General features: G+C 35.2%; 1 protein-coding gene across 1 annotated transcript in view; it reads left to right on the top strand.

Moving 5' to 3' along the window:
- Window positions 1-22,215, top strand: part of LOC139959556 (glycine receptor subunit alpha-4-like) — a 118,818-nt gene that overhangs the window by 32,864 nt on the left and 63,739 nt on the right. Inside the window, exon 2 of the mRNA XM_071957274.1 lies at window positions 20,010-20,137. Coding sequence (XP_071813375.1) covers window positions 20,010-20,137 — 128 coding nt within the window. The remainder of the gene's footprint in view (window positions 1-20,009; window positions 20,138-22,215) is intronic.

Genomic DNA, 22,215 nt, shown 5'->3' on the forward strand with positions numbered 1-22,215 from the left:
TACATCCCTTCCTCAGTCTGTCACAAGTAACAATTTCATCGGGAATTGAAATCGACACTCCGTCAATTTTGATAAATTTTCTCCTCAAATTGGGAATCCTCACATCTTTTTCTTCGATGATAAAGGTCAGGAAACTCAGCTGTTATAGACAATATCCTTAATGAGGTGACTTTGTATATATATATATATATACGTATATATATAGATATATATATATATATATATATAGATATATATATATATATATATATATATATATATATATTTATATATTTATCTATATATATTTATCTATATATATAATCAATCAATAATCGCGTAATATATAATATCAATCATCGCGTATTCATCGCGTACATCATGATCGCCCTTCCGGGAGGGACATTCGAGGATCGTGTTGGCCGAATGCCTATTACAAATATTTATGAATGACCCGTTTAAAATAAAGTGATGACAGGCACACATTTCTTGGAATCTATAATATTCCCCAGACGAAAGAAGGGAAATCTGTTCCGTCAATTAGTATATGTCTGCAATGAAGTTGCAAGCTGGTTAGCTATTTTATGATTGCACATTGTTTAGCATATTGACTTAACTACGCCATTGATACTTATTTGAACAATATCCATTTTGAGAGGTCCCTGCAGTTATAACTCAAAAAAAGAAAGAAATAAAAACAGAAAGAAAGAAAGAACAAATATTCTATCAAAGATGATTTCAGTTGTTTGGTCCCATCGGATGAAATTTCACAGTAGAGAGTACTACAAATTGATCGACTTTGACATATACAGTTGTAAAATAAATCAAACAAGAATATATATATATATATCTGACTATTCAATCAAATCTGTCTGTCTTTGAATATGTTGAGGTGTAACACAGGCTTGAAACAATGGTTTCCATAACAGGAAACCTATATAGCCTTGATCTGATTTATTACACATAAAATATCGATGAAAATGTATAGCAAATGTCGAGAGGGTGCTCATAAGGACCGAAGAGGCGCATATTTTAGGAACCTTCCACCCTTCCTTCCTTAAAGTGGACAAAAAAAGAGTTACAAGTGGTAACGAAATCTCAGCTCGAATTCCTCATGAGTATTGGTTGGAGACAACTTTGCATTGAGTTAAAAAATCTATTCAATAATGTTAATGTTTTGATGACAATTCACTAGTATGACGTCAGTATGACGCCAGTCGAATGGTCCCCTGATGCCACGTAATGTGACCAGCACCCCCGCCACCCTCTCTCACATTCACACAGTTTTACGTGACAGTATATTAACAGGGACATCTAACATATGCCTGGATCTGTGGTTATCAGGGCTTGTAATATAATACATAAAGCCTGCGTGCACTGAATGCGTTATTATAATATGCACAGTAATGGTTCTGCTGAATGACAAACAACAAGGAGTTATAGCTTAATATAGCATACAATATAGCATACAACACAGCATACAAAATAACATACAATATAACATACAATATAACATACAATATAGCATACAATATAACATACAATTTAACATACAATATAACAAAATATAGCATACAATATAACATACAATATAGCATCCAATGTGGCAAACAATATAACATACAATATATCACACTATGTGACAAACAATATAGCATACAACACATCATGCAATATAGCATTCAATATAGCATACAATATAGCATACAATATAACATACATATAACACAAAATAGCATACAATATAGCATACAACATAACATACAATATAGCACAAAATGTGACATGCAATATAACATCCAATGTAACAAACAATATAACATACAATATAGCACACAATGTGACAAACAATATAGCATACACTATAGCATACAACACAGCATACAATATAGCATACAATATAACAAACATATAACACAATATAGCATACAATATAACATACAATATAACATACAATATAGCACAAAATGTGACATACAATATAGCATCCAATGTTACAAACAATTTAACATACAATATAGCATACCACGTGACATACAATATAGCATACCCAATGTGACATACAATATTACATACAATATAGCATACAACGTGACGTACAATATAGCATACCCAATGTGACATACAATATATCATACAATATAGCATGCTATATAACATACAATGTGATATACATAACATAAAATATAGCATACAATGTGACAAATACTATTACATCCAACATAGCACATACTCAAATTAGCCAAATAAATCATTTGTTGATGGAAACAAAGTACTCTCTGCCCGTTAGAACTCTCTACTCGTACTCATACTCTAGCATATTTGTTCTGTACTGCTCGTACTCGCCCTGATGGATTTGTTATTGTACTCTACCCGTTAGTACTCTATGCTCGTACTCATACTCAAACATATTTGTTCTGTACTGCTCGTACTCGACATAATTGATTTTTTATTGTACTCTACCCCTTAGTAGTCTCTACTCGTACTCATACTCAAGCATATTTGGCATGCGCTGCTCGTACTCGCCATGATGGATTTGTAATTGTACTCGCACGGTACTCGGGGCATTTTGGAAACCATATTTGAGACGGGGTTAATTTACGATTATGTACTATTCCATTCTTTCTATTAGAGATTGTACTCGTGCACGTAACCATGGCGACAAGGGGAATTCTATCTGGATCTATAATTATGTACTCATGCTCTTGTACTCGCTCTAAAAATCTTGGCGCATTCGCATAGTTATTTTGCCCCTTCTTAAAAACAAACAAATCTACGAGTTATTACTCAAGGAGATGTTGCTTCAACCGATATTATTCATGCACGGAGAGTAGCGTACGACATTTGTAATCAAGTTTTGCTACTTTCCCAATGTATGCTTCCTCACGAATCCTTATCTCTAATTTAATCAGAGGCCTTGGATGTATTTTATCTTAAAGCGCTTTGACATGGAAACCATTTTCGAAATATATATGAATTCCCTTTTGTAACAAACCATGTGAAAATGATCGCTTATCATCTCAAAAATGAACACGAAAAATGAGAAATAGATAGGGACTTCACGTTTCTTGATGGAATGTACATATCAGGGAGAAAGATGTAAACTAGCCTTGTACATAACCTACTTGGCATTTGATGTAGTCACGTGGTTTGAGATTGGACCAACGTAATTGATTTTATTGGCCAGCTGTTTAAAAAATAAATGAATTTTCTTGAATTTTCGACTCCGTGTACATGGCGAGAGTTTTATCTCGTCGGATCAGTTTGGTTTCTAAATAACATTCAGTCCCAGGTTGAATTAAATTTTGCACATAAGATAAAAGCCGGCGATTTATTTCCTCTCAAAAATAGCAAGGCAGCTGCTGAAATAAAAATGAGTTGCAAAGGATCCCACGAGTTTCAGTCAGAGTTAAAAGGAACCATGCAGTGATCACACAAAAACCGATCGATCGATCAATCAGAAAACTTGGTACACGTGAGCTAATCTTTCTACTTTCGTTTTGTTTGGACAGTTATGAAATGTCAACTTTCATTGCATTCATGCTAATGTGACAGTCTCTTTGTTTTGATGGTTGCCGTGGTGACAACAACTCAACACTAACATGCAGTATTGATTGTTGTTTCCCCTTGATATTCTCTTTAATGTATATATGTGTCGCAAAAAAATATATATTTAAACCATCGGGGAAATTCCGTTGTGTTTTAATTAATCTTTATTGTCAACACCTAAATGGTGGCTTTGAATAATTTGCATATAAAACACAGAGGTGATGTTAATAAGGGTTCACAACATGCAGTATTGATTGTTGTTTTTTTCCCTTGATATTCTCTTTAATGTATATATGTGTCGCAAAAAATATATATTTAAACCCTCGGGAAAATTCCGTTGTGTTTTAATTAGTCTTGATGTCAACACATAAATGGTGGCTTTGAATAATTTGCATATAAAACACAGAGGTGATGTTAATAAGGGTTCACAACATGCAGTATTGATTGTTGTTTTTTTCCCTTGATATTCTCTTTAATGTATATATGTGTCGCAAAAAATATATATTTAAACCCTCGGGAAAATTCCGTTGTGTTTTAATTAATCTTTATTGTCAACACCTAAATGGTGGCTTTGAATAATTTGCATATAAAACACGGAGGTGACGTTACTAATTCTCGTCCAATGACGACTCTAATTGCCAGATGGTATTATAATAAGTAATTAGTATGACGTCAGAACGAAACAGCGATCTTCTTGAGTGAACATTGGATTGAAGGTTGAAAAAGTGGGGACGGGGGTTGGTGGACAGGGGTTTGGTAGTTGGGTAGGGATAGGAGTGGGGTAAGCGTTTATGGGGGTCGAAGCGGGGTATGGTTTGGGTAGGGATGGGTAGAGCTGGGTAGCTGGGTAGGGCAGTGAGGCTGATAGGTGGGAGTGCATAGTGTTGAGTGGGTAGGTAAGGATCGGGATGGGCAAACTGTGCTTTAGTGGGGTTAGGTGGGGTGAAGTTGTAGAGCGTGGGGTTGGCTAGAATTGGTCTGGAGTTGACAAAGGTGACGGTCAGCTTGTAATGTGCAATAGCATTATGAATACAATGATGGTAATGATATTTACAAACATTGCAAACATGTATGCCTAATATGAACGCAAATAAATATAGTTAACAGGAAAGTGTAGAGGGCGGTATAAAGATCCAACCCACAGCAGTGGCTATGCACTGTCATGTTTAGACTTGCTTAAGTCGTCTGCCGACATGTATCACGTATTGTGACACCATTGACTTGTCAATGATGAAAAATAGTACCATGCCGAAGAGCTTAATTTCATAGATCTAGCACACAAACGTAAATGTGACAGGCTTCAAGAAAAAGCAAACTCCCGTCAATTATTTACGACCTTTTTCAGGTCCCCTTTTTGATATAATTTTCACGTGGGTGGTGTCTCTTTCAATTTACATTGTAATGTAGCTACTATTTATCGCTCAATGTAGTAACTCCACTCCGTTATACTGCCCTAAGTACCCTCTAATTACTGGGATTACTTTAAGACAAAAAGGTTTGACAATTCTACAACAACAAAAAATAGATCAATGTTTCAGACCTTAGTAATAATTCAATTTCATGTTTCTGTTACATTCATCTCATCCATGTCAGTTCGCCAATGCATGCAAAGTTCCGCGCCATGTATTTACTAATCGCAGTTATAGTTAAAGTTGTGTATTAGGGAGCTTGAGATGTATATTCTTTATAATTTTATTGAAAAAATTTATCGGTCGTTTCACAACATGCATGGTTGTCATACCTGATTTTGAAGAGCAGTCGTGCTTTACGCGAAAGAGAGACAGAGAGACGTGGTGGGAGAGATAGGGAGAGGTGGTGGGAGAGAGAGGGAGAGGTGGGGAGAGAGGTGGTGGTGGGAGAGAGAGATGGTAGGAGAGAAAGGTGGTGGAAGAGAGATGGTGAGAGGCAGAGGAGGTGAAAATGAGAGGTGGTGGGAGGGAGAGGTGGTGGGAGAGATATAGAGAGGTGGTGGGAGAGAGAGGGTGAGAGGCAGAGGTGGTGAGAGGTGGTGGGAAGGAGAGGTGATGAGAGAGAGATGGTGAGAGGGAGGAGTGGAGAGAGGGAGAGGTGGTGGGAGAGAGAAAGGTGGTGGAAGAGAAAGGTGGTGGGAAAGAGGGTGGTGGGAAAGAGATAGAAAGGTGGTGGGAGAGAGATAGAGAGGTGTTAGGAGAGAATTAAGAGGAGAGAGAGAGGTGGAAGAGAGCGAGAGAGGTGGTGTGAGAGTAGTGGTAGGAGAGAGATAGAGAGGTGGTGGGGGGTGGAGGGTGAGGTGGGGAGAGAGTGAAAAGAAGAAGAAAAGAAAACGATTTACCATTTTGGTGAGAATATTGATCAACACATTCAACTTTGGTTGTTGACACATTTTCTAGAGTTCTTAGATCTCTAAATTGACAGTGAGGAGTGGAGGGGGGGTGGGTGATTGTCAGCAAAATACATATTAGTTTTTTTTTTTAGAAATGCATGTCCATCAATTAGTTAATAATTACAAGATAGAATTTTATAGAACATTATAGGTATTAATAGCTCTCCGACGATTAAACTATTATATGTTTATAGGCCTACTCCCTGGATCGCCTCTTCTCGCGAGATTTACCTTTATGGTAAATTTGTCACAATATTGTCGTACCATAGTTAGTCAGAAAGATAATGTAACAGTAGACACAAGCTTCTACTGTATTTCTCCAAAATTACATGAGGGAACCATAAAAAATAGGTATTAACTGGACGTTTTGTACTGAATGCAAACACACACAAAATTTGTGGGACACTAAATTTTCTGCATGGGAATAAAAGGGATTTGAATTGGCTAACATTTACGATCACATCGGTCTCAATTAGTGACATTGCATGTGTATGTCATTATGTGTGAGCATGACTTACCTCAATCATCTCAAATCACAAACACCGCGAAATGCAGCTTCGAAAATTCAAGACACACAAAGAATGAAGCAAATATGTTATACTTCATTACAAACCTTCTACCGACATATTAAAGCACTGTAATGTATGTTTATAGGTTTATAACAATCTGTATACGCAAAAAAAAAAGCACAACGGCTTAAGAGATAGTGCACGTAATGAACCATCTTCAGTAGATGCTCAGGGTTTCTGGGTACGATGTAGAGCTAATAATCGCACTTGCTTTAACTTAGGATAATGCAGCCTTTGAATGTTAATGTATTTTCTCAATTATCAATATAAATATTTATATATACCGATATATATATATATATATATATATATATATATATATATATATATATATATATATATATATATATATATATATCTATCTATCTATCTATCTATATATCTATATATATATATATATATATATATATATAGGTATAGGTATATATATATATATATATATATATGTATATGTATATATATATATATATATAATAGTGCACGTAATGAACCATCTTCAGTAGATGCTCAGGGTTTCTGGGTACGATGTAGAGCTAATAATCGCACTTGCTTTAACTTAGGATAATGCAGCCTTTGAATGTTAATGTATTTTCTCAATTATCAATATAAATATTTATATATACCGATATATATATATATATATATATATATATATATATATATATATATATCTATCTATCTATCTATATATCTATATATATATATATAGGTATATATATATATATATATATGTATATGTATATATATATAATAGACGAAGTATCCCATGATGCATTTCATGCCCCGAACTTGCACTATTTAGTATATGCAATTTAATGAAAGTCTTAAAGAGTTGATCAAATCGCGTGACATGAATAATTGTCACTCATACAACCCACATGTCGCAAATGTTGAGCTTTTTTTCCTATTAATGTTTTTTTTTTTTTTTGTGCCTGTTTCCTTTAAGACCTTTACTCTGTTGTATCCAGGTAAACAAAGGAAGGAGTGACATGACATTTTGATAAAAAGTACAGAAAACTTAAATTGGATTACGAAAACATCCCTTGGGGAGTGAGTTCAATCATGTTCCTACATTTTCGACGATTCAATTGCCCACAATTTGGAAACGAATAGTAACATACGTTATACTGTAATAGCGAAAAGTGTGTGTCCAAGCCAAAGCAAAGAAGGATGAAGTTGAAATTACGTGTTATTCGAGAAGAGCACGAAATCACGCATAAAATTGACAAAACTAGATCTGCATGACAGATGATACTTCCAACCACTCACCAATATACATATAATTATACATACAAATAAATACATATATATATATATAATTGAAATTACGATTTCAATTATATTTATATATATATATATATAGGAATAACGGAAAAACTGTTAAACAACTATGCTGCATTTAGAGAAAGGCTGGATCTCGAGTGAGATACAATAATTGAATTAGGTAAGTGATTGGAAGTAAAACAGCCAATGTTTATATATATATATATATATATTTATATATTTATGATACATACATTAAGCAAATAGCAAATAGAGATGTTTTTTGTTAGTTTTTGACAGTCGTCCAATTTTCCTTCCGTTTTCATTCTCTTTGGCAGAAGTTGTTAATATACGTTATGCTACTCTCATGTTGAAGATTTTGATTATACGATGTAAGGCCCAGTTGCTTATATATATTAAATTCGTTTTAAGATACGCCACACGACAATCGGTTTAAATTATAACCGTTCCGTTTTGTTTATAACTACAAATACTATCATAAATGTCTTAACCAATTGAGAATAATTAAGTTCTCACATCCACTATCCGCTGTCGACCCCACAGCCCAAACAGAACGATTCCATCCGCTGCTCTAATCATGAATTTATGATACGAGGATCGAATATCAACTTTCCAGACATCACATTCTTTGCATAGTTTATCCGTGACAGGATTGCCTGCCTTATGGTTATGACACTCCAGTGGGTGATTCGACGTTTTATTAATCTTTTATGAAGTATAATTTTAAGTATAACGGTTGGCTTAACGAAGCATCGTATAATTTATAATCAGTATACTCATGCATTTTTGCAGGATATGTGTTTTGTATTTATGGTAAAACGGAACAAAAAAGGGTAACTAACACACAATATTGTTATGTCCTGTGATGCTCTAAATCACCTTCAATCCTCGTGATTTTTTTATATTACTATATATTCATACTGTTAAAATCCAAGCTTTAAACACGATGTCTACATATAACTGAAAACATGCTTAGAAATTCACTTCAGTAGATATCATAGAGTCAAAGGTTATTAATCCATTTTTGACGGGGGGGGGGGGGGCGGGGTTAAATTTTTCAAAGTGACAAAAGGGCAATGCCCATCTCTCCGATGTAAGGATTTAGACTTTTAATATTTTAATTATAAACGAGATGTTTTTTTTAATTTATTTTTTATTAGTTTATAATTTCCGTATTAGGGTGAAAAGCATAATTTACCTAACATCCTATGTGTATACGTTTGCTTCAATCGTAACATACCCCTATATCACACGTGTCACATATAATGCTGAATTATACAATAAGAATAAATATTTCGTTCGAGCTAATCATATCAATCCGAGTTTTTATACGAATGGCGTCACTATAATTATGTATACAAATATATATAAGTATCCTTTAACCCGGAAGATAAACACAATTTCCATGCTAACGACATAGTTTAAAACTTCATTTTTCATTATCGTTCAGAGCATGTGTTTGCGTGTTTGGTATATGCTATTCTTCTTTCTTTGTAGATGACGTCACATAGCAACAAACTTGTTCCAAGCATGCTTTTTTTTTCTCCATCTTCTTCTTCCTGTTACTATAAATGTTACATTATCATTCGATCCTTGGAACTACCTGATCGATTGAGACCGTATCGATATCTTCTAAGAAGTTGAACGATCCCTGTAAGGACGCTTAAAACTTCAAGCCTTTCCATTGGCTATATTACAGCAAAGATACATCGCACGTAAACTAAAATGAGTAAAATGGTTACAACGCTGCAGAGAAACGTTTCAAGTTAGTCGTGTCCCTCATGAGATAATGTTCATGAGTTGTGTTACATCTCTCCTGCTTGCGGTAGTTGTAACAGAACGCCATTCTTCTCTCCATAGGGTAATGTGTGGAAGAAAGGACATCTCGGATCGTGTCATGCAATTGAAAACGTTTAAGATATAAAGAGTATATATATTGGACTTGAAAGTATGATAGTATACCATTCAAATTGACTTGACATATATAAAACCCTTTAAATCCATTCCACGTAAATCGACGAGCATTCTTCAAACTCCCAGAGACAGGCTACCTTATAAACCATGATACCAGAGAGAAAAGAAACATAATCCACGTGTTATCGAAGACGTAAATATCAGTAACTAATTACAACATTATAGTTTGCGTATAACGGTATTATTTTCTGTAATATTATATTAATACTATATTTATTATGAAAGATTAAAAGAAAGTGATTATACGTATGTATATATATATATATATATATATATATATATATATATATATATATATATACATACATACATACATATAGGATCTTCTTTTCCCTTCACGATTTCCCGTACATAAAGCAGTGCACTGTTTTTTTTTTTATTGAGGAACATTGCTAAGTCAATGAGAAAGATATAGCAACCCTGAATTGTAAATATTTCAGTTACTTGGAAGTTGTATTTCACAAGTGATTGATGTAGCCTAACCACCTCATTGCAAGGGAATATATAATAAACGCGTATCCCCTTATATTCGTGACTAATGCCTCATGTGGTTTTTTTTAATTCACCATCCCGGAGACATAATATCAGGAGAGAAGTGAGCCTCAAATTATTTTGAAATGTTTACAACAAATCTTGTTTCGCCAATGTCTGACGTTATAGACGGTAACACGGTGGGAACTCATTCTTTATGTGATTCTTTATGTGTGTGTGTGTGTGATCCCGCCCCGTTCGTCTCAATAACAATACAATTAATAAGATATAATTTGACATAATTTGGTTTACATTTTATGTTGATTTTGTAAAATTTGTCATATTATCCGAGTTCTCGGAATTCATTTAAAGAAAAGAAATTCATTAACATTGACATGGCGACACCGCTTTTCACTTCCAAAGAATGAAGATAAATGCCTTATGTCCATACTGCACGGTGTTTGTGATACCGTATATCTATGACCTGTAAGTATACAACACGCGCACGTGCAGGGGAAGTCATCAACACGTGACTTGTTCACACATACCGCACTTGAGTAAACCCAATATACATATATATCCTTTGAGGGGCAATTTTTTTTTTAACCCAAATTAGTCAGTTATTTGCATTTATCAATGGGAATTGACTGATCATGTATTTATCATGTATTTATTGCTTGCTTGTTTTATCATAATACATAGTTATGGAACTTATGTAACAAGGTGAATCACCTCGTTTATTTGTATCAGCGTAATATCCTCCTTTGTATTTTCTTAGTCCAACTTCGTTATTGTTTCAAAATAGATCTTCTTCACACGTGATTTGTCAGGCTTTTAAATAAATTTCTGCGACTGAACAATTTCCTTTTACAGAAGATCAAGTTTTAAGTTTATTGCTACCATTATCACATAATATAGAAAATCATTTTCATAGAGATTTCATTATTATAGGCCTATACAAAAATAATACATCATTTAATAAGGTTACTGATCTTGAACATAGTAGCAAGTGAATTTGATTTTGTCTCCAGTATAAATTCCAAAATACAGAGAAAGTGATTGGTAAAGGAACCAGCATAAGCATATGATTCTCTAGTCTAGTCCCTTCCCGACAAAAAAGATGAAAGATAAAAACATTACATCAGAGAAGGAACATAGAACAAACAAAAAGAGAAAACCACAGATTGTGGAATAGACTATATATATAAATATATGCCACATTTTACTTCATATAAATGTATAGGCCTATCTATGATATTGCTTCCTTCGTTCCTAAAAGATAAAACAACTTCAAACTTAAAATTGTCAGTCGAGAAAGAATAGAATAACTGTAAAACTAGAATCTTTATGAAAACAAATGTATTTCTTGATAAATTGACCCTCGTGTTTATCTCAAAGACCATTTCACTACCATATATAGCTGAAATCAATATCAGTGACCGTTAAAACACACGTCCAATTGCCGCAGTTACTCAGTGCCTGAGGTGATATTTCCTCTCGAATCTATTCATCCGTTAAAGTCGATGATTGATATGAGGAGTCAACGTCAGATTAATGTTTCCCAGCGATATGCTCCGTAAGATAATACTTTACGAAATTGTGCAACCCTTCCTAACAAAAAATTGATATCTTAAGACATATCCATAACATTGGCTCTCTTTTATTCGAATCCCGGTGGAGGCTGGAAGAATATTCACTGTTATGGATTTTCCAACTCACTACAATTACTATATTATATATATAGACATATATAGATATATATATACACTCCTAAAATGTGTACAGATTTAAAACTACATGGTAAGACCTGTTTAAAAAAAATATGTAGTTTATGACAATCGTTAGGTGTAAACTTAACTTTAGTTGACATCCTTGCCTAACGTTATAATTGCGTAATAGCATAGTAGCCTAGCTCTAATACTTGAACATCATCTTGTTTCCTCACATGGCGTAAACATGTTCGATGATGTACCTGTAGGTTGTTGCTAACAGTTTTTACCGTTGTTTGTAAAATGTGTTATGCATACATTCGTTCATTGATTAGATTTTCATAATGAAGAATATACATTCAAATAAAATATAAATACATATGAAGTATCAGCCAGAGTTTGCTTCTTGTATATAGAAAACAGTGTAAGGGGGAAAATGAAGATTAAAAAGGATAGGTTTAAATTCACGAGTAATGGAAATTTTTACCAGATTGCACCTTTAATTCAGGGAAAAGGAATTTTTTTATGTAAAATTAATGGTCTCCTATAGGTGAGTTTTTTAAAGATAGCATAGAGCTTCTGGGTTAAGGTTCGGACATAGGAAACTGTGTCTAAATAAACTGTTTAAAATCTGAATCTTTCGAGAACGAGAAATGCTGATAGAATTGACTAACTGAATTGAAAGTGCGAAGAAGGAACTAGTAGAGAAATTTGTTAAAAAATATCATAACAAAAACGATGACAAAACGTGACGATGCTTAGTCTTGTAAGGTATTTTGATATTGGGCATCTTGTAATCATCTACATCATCTCCGAAACAGGTTAAATGCCACGCCAGCTGACAAGCATAATTGCTGTTTTCCACTTCTAATTCGGGAATAGCTTTTGAAGTAGATCAATGCATTTTCTTCTGCAGATCTTCTGCGTGTAGGCGGAGTATAGACTCTTAAGTTGAAATATGAACGGCTAGACTCGTCGTCAAAAATGACTACAAACGGAGGATCATTTCCATGACAATTGCAGACTACATAACAATGCCCCTGCAGCTCTGTATACCTCAGTGACAGGTTTTCTCACAAGTCGACAGGTGATGAATCTATAGGTGCTTATAAATTGATCGGTGGGTTGTCTCGTAATTACATTCAAAGTTTAGCGTAACGTTTGTAATTCCAAAATGTATGTAACAATGAAAAGTACGAAAGATCTATAGTACATAAGTTTTATATATATTGTCTTGGTCACGTTTTGTCCGGTAACAAAATATGTCAAAAGTCGAAATATATGATATTTTGACTCGACTCGGGACGATTCCTGCAGAGAAGCAGGAAAACTTTATAGTCTATAGTCAACTAGAACAATGTGTTGATGTGAGTCAGGTCAAATATTTTGGAAGCACACCGCGACTGATTCGGCGAGTGGAGTCTTCTAGGTCCATTGACTCGAGCAGACTTTCATGAGAGCCGGAAGAGTAAGGCAAAGGCTCGATTCGAACAAAGGCTCGATTCGAAACAAAATTTTCTAAAGTAACAAAAGTACCTGTTTGTTGGGAGATAGTCAATGTTTTATGGAGGTTAAGGTCAACTTTAGCTGGGTCAAGCCTTCTAGGGACAATATCTCGATAAGAGTCTCTTGATTCTTGATGCAGGTATACAGCAAAATGACCGGTGCCGGTTCATTTGCAGAAACCAAAAAATATGACTCTTATCAGACTAGAGTTGAGCCACTGCATGGTGCGCGAACGTCTACACAATGATCGATACTGGATCTGTATATTGCGAGTATACAACAGTATGATTACGAGTACAGGTAGACTTCCCTCGGTATGAGTACAGGTCACGAAACAAGGTACTAAGCACGAGCATGGGTACTTAAGTTTGTACTAGGAACTCTACTACATTCCAAGTTGCATGCCCTAAGTACGAGTATACCAATCCATGGAGACGAGTACAAGTTAAGGCCACTAATGTCAAACTAATATTGGCACGAGTGAGGACTTAATGCAAGTCTGACCGATATTACAGGAAATCTTTACAAACCTAACCCAAATGGACAAGGCACATGGATGACATGACGTCACAGGTTCGAATCCAGGTCAAGCCCGTAAGATTGTGTTGCTTATTTTCTATTCAAAATTCCCTTGCCAGTGGTACTGTTTATCACATAAAGTTAAAATGATATGTAAATGTTATATAATTCGCATCTTTCCTTCATTGTATACATTGAGGAATACAAAGAAATCCAAACCTGTCTACTTCATTAATTGATGATTTCAATATATTTTTTTTTTATCATCAATCATTGTCTCCCTTGTCAGTAAATTGGCTGAAATCACTATTGACGGAATCGCTACGTCACGCCTGCAGTCACTTTGGCAATCTATCTCAAAATAACAACAACAAAACAACAAAAGCAAGAAATGGATAACTGTAACATATTCATCCAGTTATTAACCTTTAAGAAACAAATAATTGTCTTTTTTTTCTATTTGTAATCCTTGCTTTTCTCAAACAACCTTTCTAAACCACTTGTAATTTCGTTCCATTAAAAGCTTGTCCATGTTGTCAAAGGACGTTTGCAATAAATTACACATCCATTTGCTTATACCTTCAACTACTTATGGAAGTAATCTATTCTTGTCAGTGATGGTTACGTGAAGAAATATTCCATGTATATATATATATATATATATATATCATAATTAGAAACTATCCAAGTTTCGTCCAAACAAATAATAATAATTCTTAAAAATCATAGTTATGCTTCAAGGAACAAAGCCAAACATTAACGTTTCGTCAATATATTTTACGATAAGCATCGTTTGGTATTTATGTATACGCTTTACGTACTGCATCTGGACTAAGAGAGTTTAAGTACAACGAGAGAGATAAATTGGAGACATAAAATATGTGACAAAATTCCTCGTTATTCATCGAGAGTTATCTTTTTATCCAATACATTGATTGATGGCCCGGCTAGTAATCTATGTAAAGTCCTCGAAACATTAAAAAAAAGAGTCAGATTTGAGGTGGTAGTAATATCTCTGATACATATTACTTGGAGTCTCAAATGTCCCAAATCGCCATGCACACTCCGTCAAATGTTCAGTCAAGTGTTAGTATAGCATGAACACATTAATCTTGACTCTAAGACATTTGAAGTTGGCGTTACAAACAAAAACATGATATAGGCTAACTTTGGGACGAGATATTCGGTTTAAATACTTGGTTTGTTGCACAATAGGGTCACAAGAAAGTCATAACTTGAATAAAAAAAAAAGTGTTTTAAACTTTCTTAGGAAATATTGGAAATAACAAAATTCATTAATTATTCAGATCACAACAAACATACGTAAATGTCGGTAAAAGACATGAAAAACAAACTTTTCTAGCAGAATACCTGAACAATACTTGTGTAAAAATAAAACACATGATATTTCTTTCTACTCAAAACACATAACAGCAACAACAAGCTTGGCAGAATTTATGTTGATCTAACAAAGTCCAAAAATTAAAAAATTAAATTTTTAGTCATATTAATATTTGTTTAGATTCCAATCTTATCTTTTTTATATCATGACGTCCTCTATATTTGAAGTCATGCCGGAATATGTGAATATTCTATTGAGTTTTGCTGTTTCTGGGGAGTTTGCGTCATAGTTTTAGTGTATTCAACTGTAGACTTGGTGGTCCAGCCACTTCGATTAGTGGGATTTTGATGCTTAAAGGTAACTTCTCAAAACAAAATATAAATAACTAAATGTAGTATAGCCTAGAAGCCACTAATGTGGACAGAAGTTTTTCTTGAATGTGTTCTCCCTTTTCTAAGTTTTTATTCCTGGGGCTGGTGTGAGATTGTGTGTGTATGTGTGCTTTTTTGGGGGGGGGGAGGGGGGGTCCTAAATTTTATGTCGAAAATGTCAATCTGATTTCCTTTTGCGAGATCCAATAATTGCATTCGTTGCAGAGGAAGACGACAAAATCACATTAGCACTCACTCACCCAAGGCAACTACAGAAATGTACAATTAAAACAACACACAGGATTTAGGATTTTTCGTTTACACAGGGCAAAATTTGTAATTTCACTAAGTACACGGAGCACATCCATCATACTCCAGCAAATTTTAAAGCGATTTTTCTTAATGGTTTCATTGTACCATTGAAGTAAACTGTTGAAAACATAAAGGCCTAAGTACAGGGAAGTAGGGCAGGTTTATATGTGCAAAATGAAGGGATAACAATGTATTTGCCTCCAAATCAGTAGTACCCCCAATGAATGCAAGTGTCCGCATGATGATCCAATTAAAGCATTTAATCTTTTAACATTAACCGGCTTGGTAGTTAATTAAGATCGACCGATTAAGTCAATTTTATACAGGAACGTGTAAATTTGTACATGTTTACTGCAACTGTATATACACTATGACGTGGTGCTTTAAATGTTTCTTTCCAAAAACAAGTTGAGTCGTGTAGTCTGAGGAATGGGGAAAAAGAGGTATAGGCTAAGGGGTGGTAGGGCCGGGTGGGGGCGGTCTCTTTTTCATGTAATAAAGACCGTCAATCAGCTATGAACGCAATACAAAGTTTATTTCCAAACGCGCTTCTTGTTTCAAAATGCCCTACCACCAGTATTCAAAATGTATTTTGTTATATATTGTTTAAATTTTCAAATTTGGATTTCAAACTGCGTCAGTTATTTCAAATTGTCTCTGTTCATTATTCTAACAACAACAAAAATACCACCAAAGGTAAGACGCAACATCTATTTTAAAATGAATGCCGCATACAGCCCAATTATTTCAAAATGCCGATAAGAAACAACAATATGACTGGACAGTATGCACTGAAGTGGTGACTGAAATGGGGGAGGGGTATATTTTTAGTTTTGAAACTTCCTTAGATGCAATATGGTGTATATTTTAAATCAAATTTGATTTGCCGACGGATCTGGAAGTGGTGACTGCAATGGGGGAGGGGTCTAAGGGGAGGGGGTGTCCCCCTCCCCTTTGGAAAATTTGTAGTTTTGAAACGTCCTTAGATGCAATCTGGTGCATATTTTAAGTCAAATTTGGCACGGAAGAAGCTCCCGTTCTCCTTTTCTCTATTCAGCTTTCCTTCTTTCTTCCCCTTCCGCTCTCTTCACCTTTTCTCCTTTTGCCGACAGACCCAAAATTTGCCGACAGCGACCAAATTATTGGGGGGGGGGTGTGACACCCCCCCCCCACACCCCCCCCCCCCGCTCGCTACGCCCCTGCGTACCGGTATAAAGGTGTTTTAATCTCTCAAAGGTTTCTCACTCTCTTAACCTGTCAAATACTTCAATTGATATTAAGTCTTTGCTACTCATCCTTGGCGAGGGTTAAATGCAACCTGATTTTATACTGAAGTCATCGCGAACCATTTGTTTTAGACGTAAATCTCTATGGTAGCCCTAAAGACACGCATGTCATTAGAGAAATCAACCACAAAAAAAAGAGGGAAAAAAGAATCTTGGTTTCCTCCTTCCCCCTTAAGGCATTGTCTTTTAATGTACTCTCTTTGTTCGTTCCTCATCCACATACCACACACCACTCCCACCCCCACCCCACCCCCCCCCTTAATTTCAAACTTTCTATATCTTTGATGATGCTGTACAGATGTAACAGTGTTTTATCAAAGATAGGTTAGGAAGGAATTAACCAGTATACTGATCAACATCACAGCCTTCTCTGATGCAAATGTGACTTAATTCTAGCCGAGGGAGAAATTCGTCACTTTTTGAGAATATATGCTTCTTCTTCTTCTTCTTCTCGTAATCGTTCTCTGTTCTTTGTTCCCTCTACTTCTTCTTTCAATATAAGTTGAGTTTGTTTGCTTACATGCCAGTGTGTTACTGATTCGCCTGTCAAGTGAAAATTCTGATTTAATTGAGCCCCTTAAATGACATATTGAAAAACTAGAAATCTAAATTAAGCATAACTAAATTCTAATAAGGAGTGGAGGAAGAAACATATATTAAGAGAGATAGAACGGAGGGGTGGGCGATGGGGGGGGGGGGGGGGGAATACCTAGTAAACGTTGGAGATTTCGTTTTGTAACAAACAAATCCATTCTTAGAGGGACATTTCCAAAGTAGGTCTGTAAAAAAACACATCGCATCTTGAACGTTAAAGAACAACGTATAAGTAAAGTGTAACCGCTATTCTTGATAGTAAACGATGTCGTGGTTTGAACTTTACCGTCAAACAGAATAAAATAGATAAAAATCTTCTTTCACTGGATTTTTGACTACGGGATTAAATATGTCCTTTCATTTCATTTATTTGTTTTGTTCATAAATATTACAATGTGAAGGGAAGTCTTCTGTTTATCAACAAACAAACGGTAATTTTGCGAAATATTAACGATTATATGTTGAGTTCACATTACAAAATAAAAATTAATTAATTAATATAATTAATAAAATAATAACGTGTAAAAAGTAATAGGGCCTGAAGTTTCGATCCTAGCAGGATCTTTTTCAGAGGCTGAAATGCTACACATTCTCTTACACAGGCTCTTTAGTGGATAAGCAATTTGCTAACAGTTTTGTTTTATTTTGAAATAATAACATGGAAATTAAGACTAGAAGATCGAATAGGATCTTCTGTAAGGATTTTTGAATATTATATGTACACATTTAATAACTTGCTATTCATTCAATTTATTTCAATCATTATTTATAAAGATGTTCTCTCAATCATGACGCTTGTCCCGCCTGTTGCTCACTCCTCCCCCCTCCCCCACCTCCCCCTCCTATCTCCACAGGCGGTTCCCTTAAAACGAAACTGAAGCCCTCTGCCCCTAAATTCGCCAGTGATGTGCACGACATGCAGTTGCGTTTTGGCACTTCAAAATGTTTACCAAAGCAATTTGCTTGCCCTCCTCATATACCCCCACCCTCAACCCTGACCAATACACTCTGAAAATCCTGGCGCCGCCACTGTTAACCCCTCATGTATAGCCTCTCTTATAAATTCCATAATAAAGAAACTTCTAATTGTCTCAGAGTATATCGACCGTTAATTATCTATCCTTAAAAAAATAACCAAGTATATACATCTGTACAGATGTCGGGAATTTCAAACTCTCTAAGAACATTTCCAATTAGTTAAGAGTAATCTCATTTTGGTCTCATTACCCCTTATTTTTTTTTTTTTTTCATTTCTCCGAAGTTTACGTATATAGGTGAGCGCTCTTTTCTTCTTTAAGTCGCACAATAAATTGACATATTGCCTGGGTACACAAGGGGAAATTCAATTATAACTCAGAGGGTACAGTGTATATTTTATTTGTATTGTCAATTTTGTATTTTAACTTTGATGTGTATACTTTAAATTATTAACAAAGTGAACTTCTTTAACGATTCACTTTTCCGTCGTTTTTTTTTAGATTGGACAGGGTCGCGGGATAACATTACATATAGTGTATATATATAACATATACATATAGTTATACATGCTGAATACACAACATATACCGCATAGTTTGAACTATGTTTGCTCTTCTACTCTTACATACATTACTTCTGTTGTAGGGGGGGGGGGGTGGGGGTGTGCTCACAACTTTGATTTCATCTTATTTACCTAATTACCCTATTAATTATAAAACTTAAAATTTCGATATATTTTGTACTACATTGTGAAAATAACATTCAAAATGTGAATACGTACTAAAGAAAGGGAGAGAGGAGAAAAAGGGTATAAGGGTGCCTCAAAGTCCCTAAAAGGTTCCATCTTTCTAACAATTTAGTGTTCTTTTTTTATTTCAAAAAAAAATTATTTCTTGCGAAAATTATTGCCCAAAAAAAAAAGAAATAATATTAGAACTAAAAAAGTCCCAATTATACAACAAAAAAACAAGAACGAACAGGATCCATTTTGATGGGGCTTTCCGGAATGATTTTTTCGGTCTGCCCCGTCGAATCAAAGTCATATGTCCTATATATACTCGAAACTTGTACCCTCTCCCTTTAGATTGTACCCCCCCCCCCTTTCAAACCCTCGCCTCTGATTTGCAGTCAAACATATAATTATGTTTTACGTCACAGGTTAACAGTAATTTTAATAAACTTTCGCCTTTTATTTCCTTTTCAGTGCCCAGATGTCGGTTGACTACCATAGTTACGAAACTCCAATTATGCAAAACAACTTGGGCGAAGCAAGTACCATTTTACTGCGTCTATTAGGTCCGTATGATCAGCGAATCAGACCGAATGCTGGGAGTAAGTTCCTTCTTTTCAACAGTTTCTAAAAGCTAACACTTTAGAAAGGAACCTGTAACTATAAAACGGACTATTTCAGGGCAGCTAGGCACATCTTTTGGGTCTGGTTTTTCCCTCTTCTTGGCTTGGTGTCAAGTTACTAGTATTTAAAGTAAGGCAAAATAAATTCTGCAAACCAAAAGCCTGATAATAACTGGTCGTAAACTATGTGGTGATGGTATTGGTGATGGTGATGGCGATGGTATTAGTATGGTGATGGTGATGATGATGAAGATAATGGTGATAGTGGTGGCGGTGACGATGGTAATGGTGGTGATGATGGCGATGACGATGGTGATTGTGATGGCGATAATATGGTGATGGTGGTAATGATGAAATGATGGCGACGATTTCGATGACGATGATAGTAATATTGATGGTTATAGGCGATGGTGATGGCGATGGCGATGGTGATGGTGTGATGTTGATGTGGTGATGGTGATGGTGTGATGTTGATGTGGTGATGGTGATGGTGATGGTGTGATGTTGATGTGGTGATGGTGATGGTGATGGTGATGGTGATGGTGATGGTGATGGTGATGGTGGTGGTGATGGTGATGGTGATGGTGATGTTGATGTGGTGATGGTAATGTTGATGGTGGTGGCGATGACCGTGGTGATGGCGAAGGCGATGGTGATGACAATGCTAAGGTGCATAATTTGAAACGTAAAAAACAACTAAATACAACAAATGGAATATGATAAACTGTTGATTGATGCCTTACGAAGAATACCTTTCCCCTAGTTAGCTTGCTATAATAATGTGGGATAAAAAGTGTCCTATTAACTTGTTATTACTTCTTTCAAAATCCGTCCTAACCAAAGGATAGATTTGTATTCTTTACTATGTGATGTTTTTCATTACATATGCAAGTCCTATATCGATGCAGATGTTGCTGACTATTTTTTTTTTAAGATGCAAGACAATATAAATTAGGCAGAGAAATTAGAACTATATAACTCCATAATTTCCCAAACGGGAATTTTTTGTTTCCCAGATCCATTAGCTAGAGTTGTTTACCCGCATTGCATGTACATTTAATAACATAATAATAGACATTAAACAACCAAAAGCCCTAAATATCAAGTATGCATTATAAATGGAAAAACCCCGCAAAGCTTGTTTCCTGTATACGAGAGCGAGTTGACGTAGGTTTAAAAGTCTCGAGTAAGAAAGGTCAATAAGATAGAATAGAAGTATACTGTTATATTGAATATGAAAGGAGATGCCTGGAATTATTGTTAATAAATGTGATACTATCATAACATGAAAAGAGATGGATGTTTTGGGTGGCCAAAAGGAACATAAATGTCCAATGATTAATGTAACCATATCTCCTGCCCGAATATCCTGTTCATACTTTGATTTATTGCCCACGTGTAGATCTACACTAGCTAACCATATACGGTGGGTTTGCTATGGTAATACCACAGTATACTGTCCTCTCATACAATGCTTCAAAGCACTCGTAATGGCAGTATTAACAGTTCCTATCCGTCATCTGATGAAAACATTATATTCCTTACAGCTCATACCGTCAATACGAGATGCTTTCTAAGCGGAGTTAGAAAATACAGTAAAGACAAAGACTTTGTGATTATGTCAAAGTCTAGATTATTATAAAGAGGGTAGCTTGGATAGCTATTGAGGGTAGCTTGGAAAGGGTATGACACTTGTTCGTCCAACAAGGCTGTCAATGTTGAACTATCAAACCTGCAGGTTGTTTATAATGATCTAGACTTTGACATAATCACAAAGTCTAGATCATTATAAACAGCCTGCAAGTTTCAAAGTTCAACATTGACAGCTTTGTTGGACGAACAAGTGTCATACCGTTTCCGAGCTACCCTCAACAGAGGAGTTTTTACACCCTCTGTTCTGAAGTCTCTAGTTTACCGCAATGAAACTTGAGCAAGTTGTCTGTCTGTAGGGAGTTTTCCTCTCTCACTATTGCTTGTGATATAACGGGGTACATTTTGTTAACATTTTTACGCATAAATGTATATAGAAGCTTCTAAACACGAATGCGTTTTCATAT

The sequence above is a fragment of the Apostichopus japonicus genome, chromosome 3 (assembly GCF_037975245.1).
Source record: "Apostichopus japonicus isolate 1M-3 chromosome 3, ASM3797524v1, whole genome shotgun sequence".
Taxonomy (NCBI): domain Eukaryota; kingdom Metazoa; phylum Echinodermata; class Holothuroidea; order Aspidochirotida; family Stichopodidae; genus Apostichopus; species Apostichopus japonicus.